General features: G+C 47.6%; 1 protein-coding gene across 1 annotated transcript in view; it reads right to left on the bottom strand.

Moving 5' to 3' along the window:
• Window positions 1–20,452, bottom strand: part of myo15b (myosin XVB) — a 709,406-nt gene that overhangs the window by 594,557 nt on the left and 94,397 nt on the right. Inside the window, exon 11 of the mRNA XM_038776546.1 lies at window positions 4,363–4,476. Within this exon, the coding sequence (XP_038632474.1) occupies window positions 4,363–4,476 (114 nt within the window). The remainder of the gene's footprint in view (window positions 1–4,362; window positions 4,477–20,452) is intronic.

Raw genomic sequence — 20,452 nt, 5'->3', positions numbered from 1 at the left:
GGATTTATGTACCTGGATGCCGAGATCTCTCTGTTCATCTACACTACCAAGAATCTTGCCATTAGCCCAGTACTCTGCATTCCTGTTACTCCTTCCAAAGTGAACCACCTCACACTTTTCCGCATTAAACTCCATCTGCCACCTCTCAGCCCAGCTCTGCAGCTTATCTATGTCCCTCTGTATCCTATAACATCCTTCAGCACTATCCACAACTCCACTGACCTTCGTGTCATCTGCAAATTTACTAACCCATCCTTCTACACCCTCTTCCAGGTCATTTATAAAAATGACAAACAGCAGTGGCCCCAAAACAGATCCTTGCGGTACACCACTAGTAACTGAACTCCAGGATGAACATTTGCCATCAACCACCACCCTCTGTCTTCTTTCAGCTAGCCAATTACTGATCCAAACCGCTAAATCACCTTCAATTCCATACTTCCTTATTTCCTGCAATAGCCTACCGTGGGGAACCTTATCAAACGCCTTACTGAAATCCACATACACCACATCAACAACTTTACCCTGATCCACCTGTTTGGTCACCTTCTCAAAAAACTCAATAAGGTTTGTGAGGCATGACCTACCCTTCACAAAACCGTGTTGACTATCGCTAATCAACTTGTTCTTTTCAAGATGATCATAAACCCTATCTCTTATAACATTTTCCAACATTTTACCCACAACCGAAGTAAGGCTCACAGGTCTATAATTACCAGGGTTGTCTCTAATCCCCTTCTTGAACAAGTGGACAACATTTGCTATCCTCCAGTCTTCCGGCACTATTCCTGTCGACAAAGACGACATAAAGATCAAGGACAAAGGCTCTGCAATCTCCTCCCTGGCTTCCCAGAGAATCCTAGGATAAATCCCATCTGGCCCAGGGGACTTATCTATTTTGACATTTTCCAAAATTGCTAACACCTCCTCCTTTTGAACCTTAATTCCATCTAGCCTGGTCGACTGAACCTGAGTGTTCTCCTCGACAACATTGTCTTTCTCCAGTGTAAACACTGACAAAAAATATCCATTTAACGCTTCCCCTATCTCCTCTGATTCCACACACAACTTTCTACTACTATCCTTGATTGGCCCTAATCTTACTCTAGTCATTCTTTTGTTCCTGATATACCTATAGAAAGCCTTAGGGTTTTCCTTGATCCTCTCCGCCAACGACTTTTCGTGTCCTCTCCTCGCTCTTCTTAACTCTCCCTTTAGGTCCTTCCTGGCTAACTTGTAACTCTCAAGTGCCCTAACTGAGCCTTCATGTCTCATCCTAACATAAGCCTTCTTCTTCCTCTTGACAAGTGCTTCAACTTCCTTAGTAAACCACGGTTTCCCTTGCTCGACAACTTCCTCCCTGCCTGACAGGTACATACTTATCAAGGACACGCAGTAGCTGTTCCTTGAAAAAGCTCCACATTTCGATTGTACCCATCCCCTGCAGTTTCCTTCCCCATCCTATACATCCTAAATCTTGCCGAATAGCATCATAATTGCCTTTCCCCCAGCTATAATTCTTGCCTTGCGGTATATACCTATCCCTGCCCATCGCTAAAGTAAACATAACCGAGTTGTGATCACTATCACCAAAGTGCTCACCTACTTCTAAATCTAACACCTGGCCGGGTTCATTACCCAGTACCAAATCCAATGTGGCCTCGCCCCTTGTTGGCCTGTCTACATACTGTGTCAGAAAACCCTCCTGCACACACTGCACAAAAACTGACCCATCTATAGTACTCGAACTATAGTATTTCCAGTCAATATTTGGAAAGTTAAAGTCCCCCATAACAACTACCCTGTTACTCTCGCTCCTGTCGAGAATCATCTTTGCAATCCTTTCCTCTACATCTCTGGAACTATTCGGAGGTCTATAGACAACTCCCAACAGGGTGACCTCTCCTCTACTGTTCCTAACCTCGGCCCATACTACCTCAGTAGACGAGTCCTCAAGCGTCCTTTCTACCGCCGTAATACTTTCCTTGATTAACAATGCCACACCCCCCCCCTTTTACCATCTTCTCTGTTCTTACAGAAAGCTGTGAGCTGAGAGCTGTGAAGTGCTCACATTACTAGAACTGCCAACTGCCCATTAACAATAGATTTTAGCTGTGCGGCCAGTGGTGAGTGGGAGTTAAAGTGACCATCACCAAATTACCATGGGTGTGGCTCTATTCTGGGGTTGTTCGGTGGGCCGGACAGGCTGTCCCTGTTATGGGTATACACGATCCGGGGGGGCATGGCATGGTGGACTCACATATTCTGAGACTATGCCCTCTGGTCATAGACACTCCCACTAGGGAAACATCCTCTCAGCATTTACCCTGTCAAGCCCCTGAAGAATCCGATATGTTTCAATGAGATCACCAATTCTTCGAAATTCCAACGAGTTGAGGCCCAACCTGTTTAACCTTTGCTCATCAGATAGTTCCTCCATACCGAGGATCATCCTAGTGAACCTTCTCTGAACCGCCTCCAATGGAATAATGGGCGTGATTCAACAAACAAGTTTCAGAGTCCGGTTTCGGGCATGTTTAGCGGGATGTTTCTCAGCGACTGCAGCGCCAAGAAAGACCCCGCTATTAAACAACACTTTGCCAGTTTTTTGGCCTCAGTGAGGAATGCACTTTAATCATTTTCCCAACTGGCAAGCTTAGGTCACTAGTGCAGGAAGACTCTTCATGGATCGGAGCGTCATTTTTAAAAGAAGCACCGATCTTTCGAACCCCCTCAGCAACCCCACTGCGGCTCCGGATACCCGCACTTCACCCAACTTACCTCTTCAAGGGTCCTCGAAGCCCCCTGTCCCCACCTCATGGGAAAGGTACCCCCGGGCCTAACCCCTGATATGGGCATCCTGGCACCTGGGCACTTTGGCATTGCCAGTTTGGCGCCATGGCAGTATCCTTGCCAGCCTGGCAGCGCCACCTGGGCACCCTTGTAGAGCTAGGGTGGCACTGCCTGGGTGGCAGTGCCAGGCTGGCAGTGCCCAGGTGCCGGGGTGTCAGCGGGAGTGTCAGTGTACCATCCTGCCCTGTCCCTGACCTCCCAGGGGTCTCCAATGTTCTGGGAGACACCCCCTGGTGCTGTTATGCCTGGCCCATGCTTGTGAAAACCAGTGTTAAACAGCCTGACAAGGTCCAGGTCGTGACACCTTGTGATGTGAGGTTCAATCTCAAGAGGTGTCGTGAGCGCCACAAATCTCGCGAGAGGTCTCTCAACGGCCTCCTCGCAACACCAAATCAGGCACGATGAGGCTGTTAAATCGCAGCCAGAATCTTTCCTTAAGTAAGGGGACCAAAACTGTTCACAGTACTCCAAATGTGATCTCACCAACACCTTGTACAGTTGCAGCAATACTTCCCGACTCTTATACTCCAACCCCTTGAAATAAGGGCCAACATTCCATTAGACTTCCTGATTACCTGCTGCACTTTCTGTGTTTCATGCACCCCCTGTTACTCCCCTTTAATTGCCTCTAATTCCTGTCACTCCCCCATATTTGCCCCTCAGATTAGGTTTTCCTCGTGCTGAGAGTGGACAATGCAGGAAATGGACTCGAAATGTCTTGGAGTAAAATATCATGTCCCAAGTTACTTGACTGGTTCCACTGGGTCCTGCCACTTCCCGGTTTGTCCATCTATCTTTCCCAGGGTGATTGACACCTGGGGAAACTCCGTGATGTGAGTGCTCGCTTGAGTCAGGAAGGACTGAGGGCTAGTTTGCTGAGTGCAATGAGGTGTGCCTTCCCCAGAGGTAGGTCCTCAGGCTCCTCTTAAAGAAAGAGAGAGAAGTAGAGAAGATTTGTGAAGATCATCTACAAGATGCACTGCATGAACTCATCAAGGCTCCTTAGGCAGAACATTGCAAACCCACGACCACTCCCATCTAGAAGAACAAGGGCAGCAAATACCTGGGAACCCCACCACCTGGAGGTTCCCCTCCAAGTCACTCACCATCCTGATTTGGAAATATATCGCTGTTTCTTGACTGTTGCTGGGTCAAAATCCTGGAACTCCCCCCCTAACAGCACAGTGGGTGTACCTACACCACAGAGACTGCAGTAGTTCAAAACAGCAGCTCACCACCATCTTCTCAAGGGCAATTAGGGGTGGGAAATAAATACTAACCTAGCCAGCGACATGCACATCCCGTATATGAATACAACATGCAGGAAAATATGTCCTTATAAATATAGTTACACAGCCACATGTGCACATTGATAGGAGCCCATAAACACACACACATGGACACAGGTATAGAGGCACATTTATTCAAAGAAATAGGTATCCAGTAATTCCTCAGAGTCCCTCCTGCCGATAGTTATGATTGATTTGCCTTGCGTTGTCTTATACTCACTGTAACTCGTTGTACGATGGCACTGTGAAGCGCGTCCAATGAGACCTGCAGCAAATTGGCCACAATCCGTATCTCGGTGTGATTTACAATTACAGCCAGCTCCTGGGACCCATCCTAGAAAAGAACCCTCAAAGTCACTCAAATGTCAGAGTCATCCTGTTTCAGCAAACACTGCCTAATGTACCAGGAGCTGTTTGACAACTCCAGTGGAACGGTCACCTGGGGACACATGAGTCCAGGATCAATGCAGTAAAGGTGCCAGGTGGTACCTATGGACTATGGTTTTCAATAACGTTCTTAAACATTGTAATCAGGTGTCTTATATTCACTCAGCAAACCCAGCACAGGAGGAGGCCATTCAGCCCATCTGGCCCATGTCTTTTCTGTCGAGCAAGCCAGCCTGTCCCATTTCCTGCTCTATATCCGTAGCCTGAAAGTTTATTTCACTCTGTTATAGTTCTTTGTTGCCACAAAGAGAAAAGGTATGGAATTGCTCATAAAACAGAGTGAGAAGTTTATTAAGTTCAATATAGTCAAGATGGTGATCTGCCCAAAGCCCACGCAAATATTCTGCTAACGTCACTACATATCATGTCATGCAGAACCATCTGGAATGTGTTCCCAAATGCATAACACCCTGAAGAGCCTAAACAATTTCCTTTGAAAATCATTGATGGTCACTGCTTTCACTACTCTCATAGACAGGGGGCGAAATTCTCCGACCTCCCCCCAGGGTCGGAGAATCGCCCGTGGCCGGAGAAAATCCCGCCCCCGCTGTGGCCGGAATTCTCCGCCACCCGGGAATTGGCGGGGGCAGGAATCGCGCCGCGCCGATCGGCGTGCCCTCCGCGCCGATCGGCGAGCCCCCTGCGGCGATTCTCCGGCCCGCGATGGGCCGAAGTCCCGCTGCTGGGAGGCCTCTCCCACCGCCGTGGTTTCGACCACCTCTGGTGGCGACGGGATTGGCGGCGCGAGCGGGCCCCCGGGGTCCTGGGGGGGGGTGCGGGACGATCGGACCCCGGGGGGGTGCCCCAATGGTGGCCAGGCCTGCGATCGGGGCCCATCGATCGGCGGCGGGCCAGTGTTGTGGGGGCAATCTTTTTCTTCCGCTGCCGCCACGGCCTCCACCATGGCGGAGGCGGAAGAGAATGCCTCCTCTACAGCGCATGCGTCGGTGGTGACGTCAGCGGCAGCTGACGCACCGGCGCATGCGCGAACCGGCGAAAGCCTTTTGGCCAGCCCCGACGCTGGCCGGCGGGCGTCAAAGGCCATTGGCGCTGGTTTTGGCACCAGTCCTCAGTCCCAGGTTAATCCGTAATGCACCAGATCCTTGTCAACAAGCTCGGGCCGGAGATGCCAGCTGCAAATGTGCAGCTCCTGACGGGTAAGTAAAAAGGAGCACAGTGGTAATTCCACAGATGTTCTATCCCAATATATATCTAGAAATCAACGAACTATCACTGAACCTTGGGGAACATCATAGTTTACCATCCTCCAGTCTCAAAAGTTACCATTTTCTGTTGCAATTACGTGTTACAGTTCTGAGCTCATTATCTGGGACTTTTACAAATCCAGATACTTGTTGCAAACTGCCAATTGTATAGATTCCTCTCACCGCTTCTTAGAACTCACACAAAGTTCTAAAAACTATGTAAACATTAAAATACAATGCTATGTCTGATTAATTTTAATGAGCCTGTCACGGATCAATAATTTAATTTTGCTTAATTAACGAGTTTCATCCATTGAAGTAAGAAGTATTATTATTTCTTACATTGTGCTCTTGTCGATAGTTTCACTCTTTAGATTTAGATTTAGAACAGTACAGCACAGAACAGGCCCTTCGGCCCTCGATGTTGTGCCGAGCAATGATCACCCTACTCAAACCCACGTATCCACCCTATACCCGTAACCCAACAACCCCCCCTTAACCTTACTTTTAGGACACTACGGGCAATTTAACATGGCCAATCCACCTAACCCGCACATCTTTGGACTGTGGGAGGAAACCGGAGTACCCGGAGGAAACCCACGCACACACGGGGAGGACGTGCAGACTACGCACAGACAGTGACCCAGCCGGGAACCGAACCGGGGACCCTGGAGCTGTGAAGCATTTATGCGAACCACCTTGCTACCGTGCTGCCGTACTTGTTCCAAGTAATTGCTGTGCTTCCAATGAAAACTATAATTAATAATAATCTTTATTGTCACAAATAGGCTTACATTAACACTGCAATGAAGTTACTGTGAAAATCCCCTAATGGGTACACAGGGAAAATTTTAATGTCCAAATTACTTAACATCACGTATTTGGGAACTTGTGGGAGGAAACCGGAGCACCCGGAGGAAACCCACGCAGACACAGGGAGTATGCGCAGACTCTGCACAGACAGTGACCCAAGCTGGGAATCGAATCTGGCGCTATAAAGCCGCAGTACTAACCACCGTGCTACTGCGATGCCCGGTAAATCTTTCCTTGCTTTGGTATCAGCGTGGTAAATAAAAACAGTGATTTAGTTCCAGATGTGGGCCTTTGAAGGACAAATTTGCTGTCCACTGCTTAAAGTTTGCAGAAACCTCTGAATCACTGCAATGACCTGTCACTAATCAAGTTTACTGAAGTGAAAACTGATTAACAGACAACGGTTAAAGAGTAACATCAATACATTAGAAAAGAGAAGGATTTTTGCATTAATATACTTCAGGACGATTGGAGAACCTTTCAAAAAGTACTGGGTAATGGTGAGACGAAGGAAAGAGGGAAGAAATTTGGTCTGAAAGCAAGGATATCTTTTCATCCATTGACAGGCAGTCAAGGTAGAGCACGGAGGGTGCCTATTTTTAGATTCTTTCCTCGCATGGGACATTTTAATCAAATCTTCCAGCCTTATTTTTTGTTTCTTTTGCAGTTCTTTTAAGCTCACAATAATGATCACATTTTTTAATGACCACTTGAAAGTTATTTTTTTCTTCTTCATTCTCAAAGTGGAATGAGTCATACACTTCTACAGCTTGTTGTCCCGCCATTAGTAGCAATAAAGCAGTTTTATGCTTATCATAAGAACATAAGAACATAAGAACATAAGAACTAGGAGCAGGAGTAGGCCATCTGGCCCCTCGAGCCTGCTCCGCCATTCAATTAGATCATGGCTGATCTTTTGTGGACTCAGCTCCACTTTCCGGCCCGAACACCATAACCCTTAATCCCTTTATTCTTCAAAAAACTATCTATCTTTACCTTAAAAACATGTAATGAAGGAGCCTCAACTGCTTCACTGGGCAAGGAATTCCATAGATTCACAACCCTTTGGGTGAAGAAGTTCCTCCTAAACTCAGTCCTAAATCTACTTCCCCTTATTTTGAGGCTATGCCCCCTAGTTCTGCTGTCACCCGCCAGTGGAAACAACCTGCCCGCATCTATCCTATCTATTCCCTTCATAATTTTAAATGTTTCTATAAGATCCCCCCTCATCCTTCTAAATTCCAACGAGTACAGTCCCAGTCTACTCAACCTCTCCTCATAATCCAGCCCCTTCAGCTCTGGGATTAACCTAGTGAATCTCCTCTGCACACCCTCCAGTGCCAGTACGTCCTTTCTCAAGTAAGGAGACCAAAACTGAACACAATACTCCAGGTGTGGCCGCACTAACACCTTATACAATTGCAACATAACCTCCCTAGTCTTAAACTCCATCCCTCTAGCAATGAAGGACAAAATTCCATTTGCCTTCTTAATCACCTGTTGCACTTGTAAACCAACCTTCTGTGACTCATGCACTAGCAAACCCAAGTCTCTCTGAACAGCGGCATGCTTTAATATTTTATCGTTTAAATAATAATCCCGTTTGCTGTTATTCCTACCAAAATGGATAACCTCACATTTGTAAGGTTATCACTGGCAGTTTGGAGGATTGAGGATGAGAGGTACAGTTCAAACTCTTGTTTGAATATTTTCCAGTTTACATCTACATTACCCGTTATGCTGAATGCCTTTGGAAACTGCAGACCTTCCATGATTCTTTGGCGGCGTTTTTTTTTGTTTGTGATGCTGCTGCCTGTTGCTGAAGTATTATTGTTGCCACTCGAGTCTGGTTGAGACTATTTTTCTTTCGAACAAAGATTCTTTCTCACTAAACCTTATTAATCTACTTTGAGATCACTTCTGGGACAATGGTGTATTCTCTATTCTGATTTACCTGGATGGTCCGGATGCGTAGTGTTGAATAAAGAACACAAAGCTTTGTTAATAAACAAAACTATACATTTATTTTCACCACTAACTAAGATTCCTTCACATTCCAAAAGTAGGTTATTGTATAAAACTATGCTATCTCTCAAAAATACAACAGCTCTCTCTAATCCTCTTACTCTCTAACCTTCTTATTGTCTTCTTATCCCAGAATCCCCAAGCCACATGATGTATATGACTGTTCTGTGAGTCCCACCAGTGGTATGAATTATTATCATTAAGTTGTTAACTCTTTACATCCCAGTCAATATACATACCATGTGTCATGTGAGAGTACCCTTTAAGAAATGGGTGTTTACGAAATGTACCTTTAAGAAATGCAGCTGTTCATGTTACTGGAGTGATGTCAGAGTATGGGTGGAGCTGAGCTTCACTTCTGCTTTTTAGTTTCAGTTTGAGAAAGAGCTTGGGTGTGTCTGTGTTTTTCAGTGAGCTGAGTCTGAAGTTAAAAGTGAGCTGCACTGCTGTTGATCTCTGCCATCAAAAGACTACCTATGGGTCATTTGGGTGAACTCAGAATTGTAAAAAGGTCTCAGTATTGAATATAAATCTAATGTGCACCTGTTTGAAGGTTTGTTAAGTCTTTTGGATATTAAAAGGACAGCATACAGGTTATTTAGTGTTGTATTCTTTGGGGGGTGTATTTGATTTACTGGTTACTAAGATATTCACTGTTTGTTTTCGAAAGGTTAACTTGAGTTCATAGAATAAACATTGTTTTGCTTTAAAAAACCACTGATCCTTTTTCTGCGGACCATACCTGTAGAGTGAGCCGTGTGCTCCCCATACCACAATCTATCAAAAGTTGTGGGTCGGGTGAACTCCATGATACACTTTGGGATTCTCTAAACCCTGGCCCATAACAATTGAGGGCTCAGGTGGGATAAAAGTCTATCTATTGGATTGGCTTAGTTAACTTAAAGACAGTGAGGGGTGAGCATATTGTGGTTGCTTTTCAGGTGTGATATTTTAGTTTAAGTGGGGAGATTGTTGTGGACAATGGCTCTTTCAGAGGGTCAGAACTTTTTAGGGGTGAAGATGGTCACACGCAGTACCTTACGGACAGAGACTAAAAGCAGACTGTTAGATTTGGCAAAAACATTGCAGTTAACATTACCTGACAAAATGCGAAAAGATGAGGTAATTATAGCGGTGGTTAAGCATTTAAAGTTGCCTGAGATACAGTTTGACTCATTTAAAATGGCAAAATTTCAGTTGCAAATTAAACAAATGGAACATGAGAAAGAATTAAAGCAGCTTGAATACGAAAGAGAGAGAGCAGAAAGAGAGAGAGAGCGGAAAGAGAAAGAGAGAGAGAGGAAAAAGAAAAGGAGAGAGAAGAAAGGAGAAGAGAAAGAATAGCCCCAGCAGAACAAAAAGAAAGAGAAAGGGAGATGCAGATCAGCTAAAGAGAGAGAGTTTGAACTTCAGAAAATGGCCATGAAACAGTTAAAATTGGCAGATGTAAAGGGAAACGTACAGTTGGATGACAGTGATGAGGATAGTGAGAAAGAGCGTCAAAGTCAGAGGCTTGGTGGGAATCTATTTAAATATGTCCAAGCATTGCCAAGGTTTTACGAGAAGGAGGTAGAAGCCTCTTTCATTTCATTTGAGAAGGTAGCTCAACAAATGAAATGGCCACAGGACATGTGGGTATTACTGATTCAAACAAAGCTGGTCGGTCGAGCTAGTGAAGTGTTTGCATCACTACCGGAGGAGGTATCTGGGACATATGAGGAGGTGAAAAATCCATCTTAGGTGCATATGAACTAGTGCCTGAAGCGTAACACAAAGGTTTAGAAATTTAAGGAAAGAATTTGGTCAAACATACATGGAGTTTGAAAGGATCAAACAGAGTAATTTTGATAGGTGGATAAGGGCTTTGAAAATAGACCAAACATATGAAGCTCTCAGAGAAATTATAATTTTGGAGGAGTTGAAAAATTCAATTCCTGATGTAGTGAGAACTCATGTGGAAGAGCAGAGGGTTGAAACTACGAGGTTAGCAGCAGAAATGGCAGATTATTATGAATTAGTTCATAAATCAAAGCTTGGTTTCCGACAAGAGCTTCAGCCTGTGAGGGATAGAAACTGGGGACATGAGAAATACTCAAGTGGTAAAGGTAAAGGTGATCTGATGGGAGATAATAAGGAGAGTGTACCTCAGATTAAAAAATAAATCCAGGAGGGTGGGAAAGAAATTAAAAGTTTCAAATGTTTTCACTGTAATAAACTAGGCCATGTAAAGTCACAGTGTTGGTGGTTGAAGAAAAGTACTGAGAAGGTTGATGTGGTAAAACAGGATAAGACAGTAAGGTTTGTTTAAGGAAATCCCAAGTGAAGCGAAGGAGGTGCAAAAGATCGTACAGCCTGATCAAGTGGTGATTGATAAGAAGGTGCCAGATCTCTTCAAAGAATTTACTTGTGTGGGTAAAGTTTACTCATGTGTATCAGGAGGAGCAGGTAAAGAAGTCACAATTTTAAGAGATACAGGAGCTAGTCAATCTTTAATGGTAAGAGATGAGGAGTTATGTAGTTTGGGAAGAATGTTGCCAGAAAACGTGATAATATGTGGAATTCAGGGTGAGAGGAGTAGCGTTCCATTATATAAGGTCAGGTTGGGACGTCCAGTGAAGAGTGGTGAAGTGGTAGTAGGAGTAATAGAGAACCTATCTTGTCCAGGAATACAGTTTATCTTGGGTAATGATATAGCTGGATCGCAGGTGGGAGTGAGGCCTACTGTGAGCATTCCTTGACGGGTAGACTGGATGGTTCCACATCAACCAAATCAAAGCCTATGGAGCCCGACGTAACCACGCCCACCACGTCACCTTGGCAATGGGAGATGGCGACACTCCACCCACTGAAATTTACTGATCCAACCACTCCCCCCTCATGATGACACCCCCCCCCCCCCCCCCTTAACTCCACCCATACATGCAGGCTTCGCACTTGAACTTGACTCGGATGATGACCTCCTGGATTTGACTACTAACCCTAGCGACTTGCTTGACTCTCTGACATCAGCAACCCTAGCCCCCAGAGCAAAGACTTGGTTAAATTAGGCCCCATGCCTGACTGGCGCACCCCCACCGACGTATCCGCCCTCCCCTCGCAGCATTGCTTCCACTTCCAGGACCCCATATCATGACTACCCTCCGCCACGCCACAACCCCAATCCTCCACTATAGCACCGTGACCCTTCTCACAGATTGGTAAGGCACGATGGATCAGACAATTCACAGGCCCACGCGGCAAACACCCAGAGTAAGGTATGAACCTGCAGACGCGAGTCTGGCAGCCAGGAGGGGAAGATGATTCAGACAATGAGCCTCTTCTGGGAAATGATTTAACGGAACAATTGATGTCCGCAAATATTTGAGGTGTCCAAATGATGACAAGCGGACATCCACCAAGGATTAAGGTGTCCAATTTCTGATGGAGCCTGCCCATCCTCTTCCTCTTCTTCTTCTTCCTCACCTCTCCTTTTAACGCATGGTTTTAATTCATGTCAGACCGACACCACATTGTACAAGAAGATCTCTATACAGTCAAAGACACAGTATACTGACTAATGGCAGTCAAAGACAGAATCTATGGGCCCCACGCCGAATCGCACACACCTCATCGAATTCTTACGATGAGAGATTATTTTTGGTTTTCCAGTACAAGTCACATTGATGAAGGTCGGGCAGTAAATGTGGTGTATATGGATTTCAGTAAGGCATTTAATAAGGTTCCCCATGGTCGGCTCATTCAGAAATTTAGGGGGCATGGGATACAGGGAAATTTAGCTGACTGGGTACAGAATTGGCTGGCCGAAAGAAGACAGTGTGTGGTAGTGGATGGAAAGTATTCCGCATGGAGGTCGGTGACCAATGGTGTCCCGTAAGGATCTGTTCTGGGACCTCTGCTCTTTGTGGTTTTTATAAGTTACTTGGCTGAGGAAGTGGAAGGGTATGTTAGTACGTTTGCCGATGACACGAAGGTTGGGGGAGTTGTAGATAGTGTTGAGGGTTGTTGCAGGTTACAACAGGACATTGATAGGATGCAGAGCTGGGCTGAGAAGTGGCACATGGAGTTTAACCTTGATAAATGTGAAGTGATTCATTTTGGAAGGTTGAATTTGAATGCTGAACACAGGGTTAAAGGCAGGATTCTTGGAAGTGTGGAGGAACAGCGGGATTTTGGGGTCCACGTACATTGATCCCTCAAAGTTGCCACCCAGGTTGATCGGGGTGTTAAGAAGGAGTATGGTGTGTTGGCTTTCATTAACGGGGCATTGAGTTTAAGAGCCGCGAGGTTTTGCTGCAGCTTTATAAAACCCTAGTTACACCACACTTGGAATATTGTGTCCAGTTCTGGTCGCCTCATTATAGTAAGGATGTGGATGCTTTGGAGAGGGTACAGAGGCGATTTACCAGGATGCTGCCTGGACTGGAGGGCATGTCTTATGAAGAAAGGTTGAGGGAGCTAGGGTTTTCCCACTGAAGCGAAGAAGGAAGAGAGGTGACTTGATAGGTATACAAGGTGATGAGAGGCATAGATAGAGTGGATAGCCAGAGACTTTTCCCCAGGGTGGAATGGCTGTCTTGAGGGACATAATTTTAAAGTGATTAGAGGAAGGTATAAGGGAGATTGGAGGAAGATATATTGGGGCAGCACAAGTGGATAGCACTGTGGCTTCACAGCGCCAGTGTCCCAGGTTCGATACCCCGCTGGGTCACTGTCTGTGTGGAGTCTGCACGTTCTCCCCGTGTCTGCGTGAGTTTCCTCCGGGTGCTCCGGTTTCCTCCCACAGTCCAAAGACGTGCAGGTTAGGTGGATTGGCCATGATAAATTGTCCTTAGTGACCAAAAAAGTTTAGGCGGGGTTATTGGGTTACGGGGATAGGGTGGAAGCGAGGGCTTAAGTGGGTCGGTGCAGACTCTTTTTTAAAAATTATTTAATCTGAGTTACAAAGCCAGAGCTCAGAGTGTGGTCAGGGGCAAACCCCTAATCCAGCTCCTTGCCTGCTCCAAAAACCAATTCAAATCGAATCCAATTCATGGTCCCCACAAGAGAGACATACCAGATCTGAGCCAAAAGGCTCAATCTACGCTCGATCCTAGCCAAAAGGACGAGAAGCGATGGTCGGTGCAGACTCGATGGGTCGGATGGCCTCCTTCTGCACTGTATGTTCTCTGTTCTATGAGATGTCAGAGGTGGGTGTGTGGAATGCACTGCCAGCAGAGGTGGTGGAATCAGACTTATTAGGGACAGTTAAGTGACTCTTAGACAGGCACATGGACAGCAGTAAATTGAAGTGGTGTAGGTTAGGTTGATCTTAGATTAGGATAAATGGTCGGCACAACATCGTGGGCTGAAGGGTACTGTGCTGTACTGTTCTATGTTCTAAGTCGTTGGTGAACGTCCCGCCTTTTAGATGTGCTATCCCCATGTAGAAAGATTCCACATGAATACAAGCTCTTCCCGTTCGTCATGATCGCATGGTCACACACGGCACTGATCCCCGCCCTACCTGAGGACTCCAAAAACTGGTCAAGTAAAGCTTGGGTAGTGGAAAAATGGCATTTCCCCTGCTCTACACGGGGCTCCCACACATTCGTCACGTGTAGCGGCCCATACGCACCCTATGTCACCCTCAAATTCGCTGGAATGGTTTTCTTCACACTTCATTGCCTTGGGCAGGTCTTAATCTTCACTTCCAATCTGATTCTATCTCCTCTGTTTGGTTGTGGGATAAAGAATGTATTCCACAACACTCCGCACTCTTATCCCTTCTCTCTTCCACCTTTCTCTAGACCCCTTTGGTCGTTCACCACCACATGCTATTTACTCTTACGACGCAACGGTTGTTGATTACTGCTGCTATACACAGAACCACTTTGTGCCCCGGGACAAAACTTTATTGATGAGACCATCAATTCACTCGGAACACGATTGGAAGTAAACTGTGGTTTTAATAGTCTTACAACTGAGCCTGCCTGCGACCAGAAGAACTGAGGGCAGGCTCACACGGCTGCAGCACATTATACTTCCGGTAGTGGGAGGGGCCATGGGCGGATCCAAGGGGGGAGCCCTGTACAAGCTACTCATCTCCCCCTATGGGCAGAGCCGCGCAACGGCTCACAGACAGAGCCAACAAGGACATGATACTATACAATACAATACAGTGTGAATTACATTAACACATTTATAAAACTGGCCGCCTTGAAATTCGGCTGGGAAAGCAAAGTCTCAATCTCCCTTGGTTGTGAGTAAAATGGAGACTGGTCGAAAAAAGTGTCTGCCCACTCCAAGCATCGACACACAAACTGTTTTATAAATGTGGTTAATGTAATTCACACTGCATTGTATTGTATAGTATTATGTCCTTGTTGGCTCTGTCTGTGAGCCGTTGCGCGGCTCTGCCCATAGGGGGAGATGAGGAGCTTGTACAGGGCTCCACCCTTGGCTCCGCCCATGGCTCTGCCCATGGCCCCTCCCACTACCGGAAGTATAAAGTGCTGCAGCCGTGTGTGTCTGCACTTTAATTTGCATGGCTGATCTCTCTCCAAAATCTGTATAAAACAAAATGGGGGTGTCACAAAGACAACCATAAAGGGTAATTAGAATTAAGAGAGAAAGACGACTAAAATACAGATGTTAACCAAAGATAACAACACAATACTATGCTTGGGGCGCGATTCTCCGCAACCACGATGGGTGGGAGAATAGCGGGAGGTCCGCTCCCGCACCTCCCGCTATTCTCCCCCCCCCCCTCAAAATGGTGTGTCTGGTTTTGCGACACGCCGCTCGGAGAAACACGGGCCGCCGTTTTTCACGGCGGCCCGTGATTCTCCGGCCCGGATGGGCCGAGCGGCCTGCCGTTCCCGACCTGTTCACAACGGCGGCAACCACACCTAGTTGCTGCCGTCGTGAACATGGCGCGCCAGGTAAGTGTGGGACCTGTGGGGGGCGGATCGGGGATCGAGCACCACAACCGTGCTCGGGAGGGGACGGGCCCGCGATTGGTGCCCACCGACCGTCGGACCGGCGTCTCAAGGGGACGCACTCTTTCCCCTCCGCCGCCCCGCAAGATCAACCCACCATGTCTTGCGTCTTGAGCTGCCCAACCCGCGCATGCGCGGCTGACATCATTAGGCGCCGCCGCGGCGTCATTCTTGGCGCGCCGGGCCTTGAAGCCAAGGACAAGGTCCGGCGGCCGAGTTTCCCGGTACGGCCCTCCTATTCCCCCGGGGAGGGGAGAATAGGGGGCCGGGAGAGGCTTCCAACGCCGTTGTGAACCTCTCCGGGTTTCACAACGGCGCCGGGCCTTGCGGAGAATTCCGCCCTTGATTCCTGAGGAATACACGGAAATACACGGAAGTCGGACAAACTACAAAATGAATCCAGGACCCCTATTCTTCGCAATGATCATCGCTGGACTTACTGAACTCTGAGCGCAACAAAACATGGACTTAATCCATGCTGGACAACTGTAGTTTGCCCCACCAAGTGCAGGGGAATGTGAGGACGGTATATCATGGGTAAAACCCAACAGAAGCATCCTATTTGGGTATAACAATCAAAGGGCAATGTACAAAAGGCCCAACGGGACCACATCTGCGTGCTACATCAGCACAACTGGAAAAGGGGATTGGTGGGAACTTATGAATGAAGGGTGTCCCGAAATTGGGGGCAGAATTCTCCCCCCCCCCCCATGCCGGGGGGGAGAATCGCCGGGGCACCGCGCGAGTCCCACCAGGCTGCCCCGGCACCCGCACGCGATTCTCCCACCCACCCCAAACCAGCGCGACGAGTATCACGGCTGGCCGCTCGGAGAATCGCCACTCGCCGTTTGCAAAAGGATGGGCCGAGCGCCCGCCCCAACACGACAGGTTCCTGCCGGCGCGTCCACACCTGATCGCTGCCAGCGGGAACTGTGCGGGAATGTTGGGGGGCGGCCTGTGGGGGGGCGGAGGGGTTCCCGCACCGGGGGGGGGGCCTCCAATGGGGTCTGGCCCACGATCGGGGCCCACTGATCGGCGGGCCGACATCTATAAAGGAGGACCTCCTTTCCTCCGCTGCCCCACAAGGTGCATCCGCCATCGTCTTGCAGGGCGGCCTCGGGGAGGACAGCAACCGCGCATGCGTGGGTGTCTTCATTTGCGCGACGTTGGCCGCGTCATTTAAGCGCCACTGCTTTTTACGCACCACGAAGGCCCAGCGCACGTAAAATACGTGACGCCGCTCCTAGCCCCCCGGGGGCGGGTGAATAAGGGGCTAGGAGTGGGTTCCGACGCCAGAGTGAAACACTCCGGTTTTCACTCCGGCATCGGGACTTTGTCTCCATTTTGGAGAATCGCGCCTGGATGTTTGAGGAGAAGCTCAGGGAACACATTGGGAATCAGATTAAACTGCCCCCGGGACACCCACTAAAGGTAACTTGGTATTGCACAGAATTAGATTAGGACATAAGCCAGCCCCAAACACCACCACCCAACAGACCACCTCCAGTCAGGACACCACTCAACAACTGTTCAAGATCGAAACCAAAACCCTCACCTGGTGGGAAGACTTTGCAAAATGGAACCCCCTCTCCTACATAGTCGAGGCCCTCCTCCTGATTGCAGTAATATATATTGTCATCCTCGCATTCAAACTCCGTAAATGGAAGGCAAAAGCCTCCCACCCCCTGATTTACACAGTCCAAGACCCCCTTTTCGGAATTGAATAAGAAGGTATCCTGGGAATGTACAACTTATAATCGAATGTGACAACCGCTGCTGAAATGAGCCATTTGTGCCTTTGTATTAATGATAAGGATAAGTAGAATGAATAAGGTGCTGCAGCTTTAAATTGTGTTGTAAATAAGTTCTTTAATGTATGAGCAAGCAGCATGAGACTAGGTTAGCTTAGAAAGGTTTGTTCGAAATGAACTGTCTTTATATGAATTTAATTTAAAATGAGATAATAATTAGCAGTGGATTTAATTTTGATGACCTGTATGTAATAATGAATGAATTAGGTAAAACTGTGCAATGAATTTAGGACACAGTAGAGTAGGACCTGAACTGACCAACAGGTGACTGGGACAATAAGGCAGACATGGGCTCGAATCTGTGATCCACTACGCTTTGCGTTCAGGATCAAGAGGCCATCTAAAATGGCCGCCTGCAAAGGAGAATGGAAATTGTGGTCAAGTTGGGACACAAGACAGTACACAGCCCCTGTGTATTGTGCAAAGGAACACCAGACCGAACTGAAACTTGCACCTGTTAAAGGTCAATCACCGATTTCCCCAGGACAATAGACTCAAATCAAGGAATAGCAACAGCAGCAGACTCACCAGCGCTGCCTCCCCTTATTTGGAAAGGCATACGTACTTGGGACAATGGTAACTAGGACCCGCCCAGCCATCGAGGTACCCGCCCCTAATTGCCCAGAATTGATTAGGGTGATCGAGACCCTATCGATCCATTGGATCCTGAGTTAGCACTGCCCAAAAGGGCGCGAAAAAGGAGAAGGATAAGAGGCCCTGCGCAACTAGAGATCGGTCTCCTTTGGGACCGGCCTGTGCCCACACCAACTCCAGCATAATGACCAGCTAAGTTCAAGATCCGCGATCACTATCTGAGAGAGAGACGAGCCGCAGCCGAGACGAACCTGATGACTTCCAGCCGACACAGATAAAGGCCTTATCTACCTGCACAGAGCCGGTCATCCAGAAGCTAAGTAAAGGTCATCTTAGTTGATAGGTGTAGTTTAATGCGCAGCCACATGTATCATTACACGTAAAGATAAGTCTTGTGTTTAATAATAAACTGTCTTTTGAACTAACATACTGGTTGTGTGGTCATTTGGTCAATATAAGAAAAATATTCGCAGCTTGTGGTTTGTGAATAGAAGTAGCAACAGCTGCATTACAGGAAGGATGTAGATGCAGTGGAGATTCACCAGAATGTTGCCTGGGATGGAACATTTAAGTTCTGAAAAGAGATTGGGTTGTTTTGGCTTGGGTTGTTTTCGCTGGAGCAGAGAAGACAGGGATGAGCTGATCAAGGTGTACAAGTTATGTGGGATATGGACAGGGCAGATAGGGAGCAACTGTTCCCCTTAGTTGAAGGGTCAGTTACGAGGGGACACAAGTTCAAAGTGGGGGGTGGAGGTTTTCGGGGGAGATTTGAGGAAAAATGTTTTCACCCAGGTGGTGATGGTCTGCAATGCACTGCCTGGGAGGGTGGTAGAGGCGGGATGCCTCACATCCTTTGTAAAGAACCTGGATGAGCACTTGGCACGTCATAACGTTCAAGGCTATGGGCCAAGTGCTGGCATGTGGGATTAGGTGGGCAGGTCAGGGCATTTCATGCGTCAGTGCATGGGTTGATGGGCCGGTTTGCCGAAGGGCCTCTTCTGTACTGTAGTATTCTGTGATTCTGACTCTGGGAGGCCGTTAATTCCCGGGAGCCAAGTGAATCTGATGCATGAATGTTTAAGTTAGCCGAATGGCTGAGCCTATATGCTCATTTGGATCTTGCCTAGTGCGGCAAAATCCAGATCGCAACGTTTCATAAGGTTTGGCTGAATCTTGCAAGCTGTCTCAAGACGCAATTCTCGTGAGAGACCTCTTGCAAGATTCAACGGCCTCGTTGCAACACCAAGTCGGCACGATGAGGCTGACACATTGTGCCGAAAGTTGACAGACAAAAGAGCAACACAGAATTCTTGTGAGGTGAAGCAAATCACTTAGCAGATGGCCATTTTTTTCTGGCAGAAAAGTAAACAGGAACACTTGCATGTCCTGCGTGAACTTGCTAGAAAGTTCTAAAACCTGGCAAGCTGTGTGAATGGCTCAAAAATGCTCTCAAGAGCTGGGTGTTTTCCCCAAAGTGACAAAACCATGAACCAGAGTGTCATTGATTGGTTGGTTGAAAAGGAATTCTGGAAAGCTATACCATCAGGACTGGTGAACCAAGGAGAGACGGTTTGTAGAAGTGTACCCTGCTGATGAGAATCGTACCTAGGAAACTCATCTCTCACCTGTGAACAAAAGTCTCCAGAGAAGAAACAAAGCACACGATCTAACCGAATTGGAACAGAATCCCATGTCGAGCGTGTTTAGCCGGGTATTTCCCGGCACTCTCAGCTCTGAGAAAGACCCTGCTATCGGACAGGACTTTGTTGCAATGCGGAGTCTCAGCAGGGAACGCTCCACCAAGGCCGCGCTTCGTCCTGTTTCGTGCACTGAGGAGCTTGTCAGAACTCCCCAGTACAGGAGGAGATCGGGATGCCATTTATAAATGGCGCCCCCATCTCTCGACCCCTCTGTGACATGATTCCCGGACTTCCCAAAGTTCCAACTCTGATGGTACCAGGCTGGCAATGCCAAGATGCCCAAGTGGCACAGTGTCAGGGTGCTATTCCGCCCAGAGGCCACTCACCCATGAGCCTACGATCCCATGGGAAACCTGTCCACCTGCTGGCCCGACTGACCCCTGTTTCTGGGGACTAGCACTGAATGGCGCTTGCCTAAGGTCTCTGAGGCGAAGGGGTTAGATGCCAATGCCTTAAGTTGATCACATGAGCTGTGCATTAGAGCAAGACTAGCTGTTCACTCTAATGTACAGATTTGCCTAATACGTATCCCGCCATCTCGCAAGATCCTGTTAGATCCCCCAAGGTGTGGCGAACCGGGTAGATCATGGAAGAGGCCTCTCAGTCATCTACCAGCTGTGTTGTGCCCTCATTCACCCGAATGGGGGTGCGACACGGCCGTTAGATTGCTCCTATCGTCTGTGAAATACTTTATGACAGGTTAGTAGTTCAATGTTCTGTAACATTAATTCTGCAGCA

This window comes from Scyliorhinus canicula, chromosome 18 (genome assembly GCF_902713615.1).
Source record: "Scyliorhinus canicula chromosome 18, sScyCan1.1, whole genome shotgun sequence".
NCBI lineage: Eukaryota > Metazoa > Chordata > Chondrichthyes > Carcharhiniformes > Scyliorhinidae > Scyliorhinus > Scyliorhinus canicula.
The sequence above is the reverse complement of the archived record's forward strand: the minus strand, read 5'-3'. Positions and strand labels throughout refer to the sequence as shown.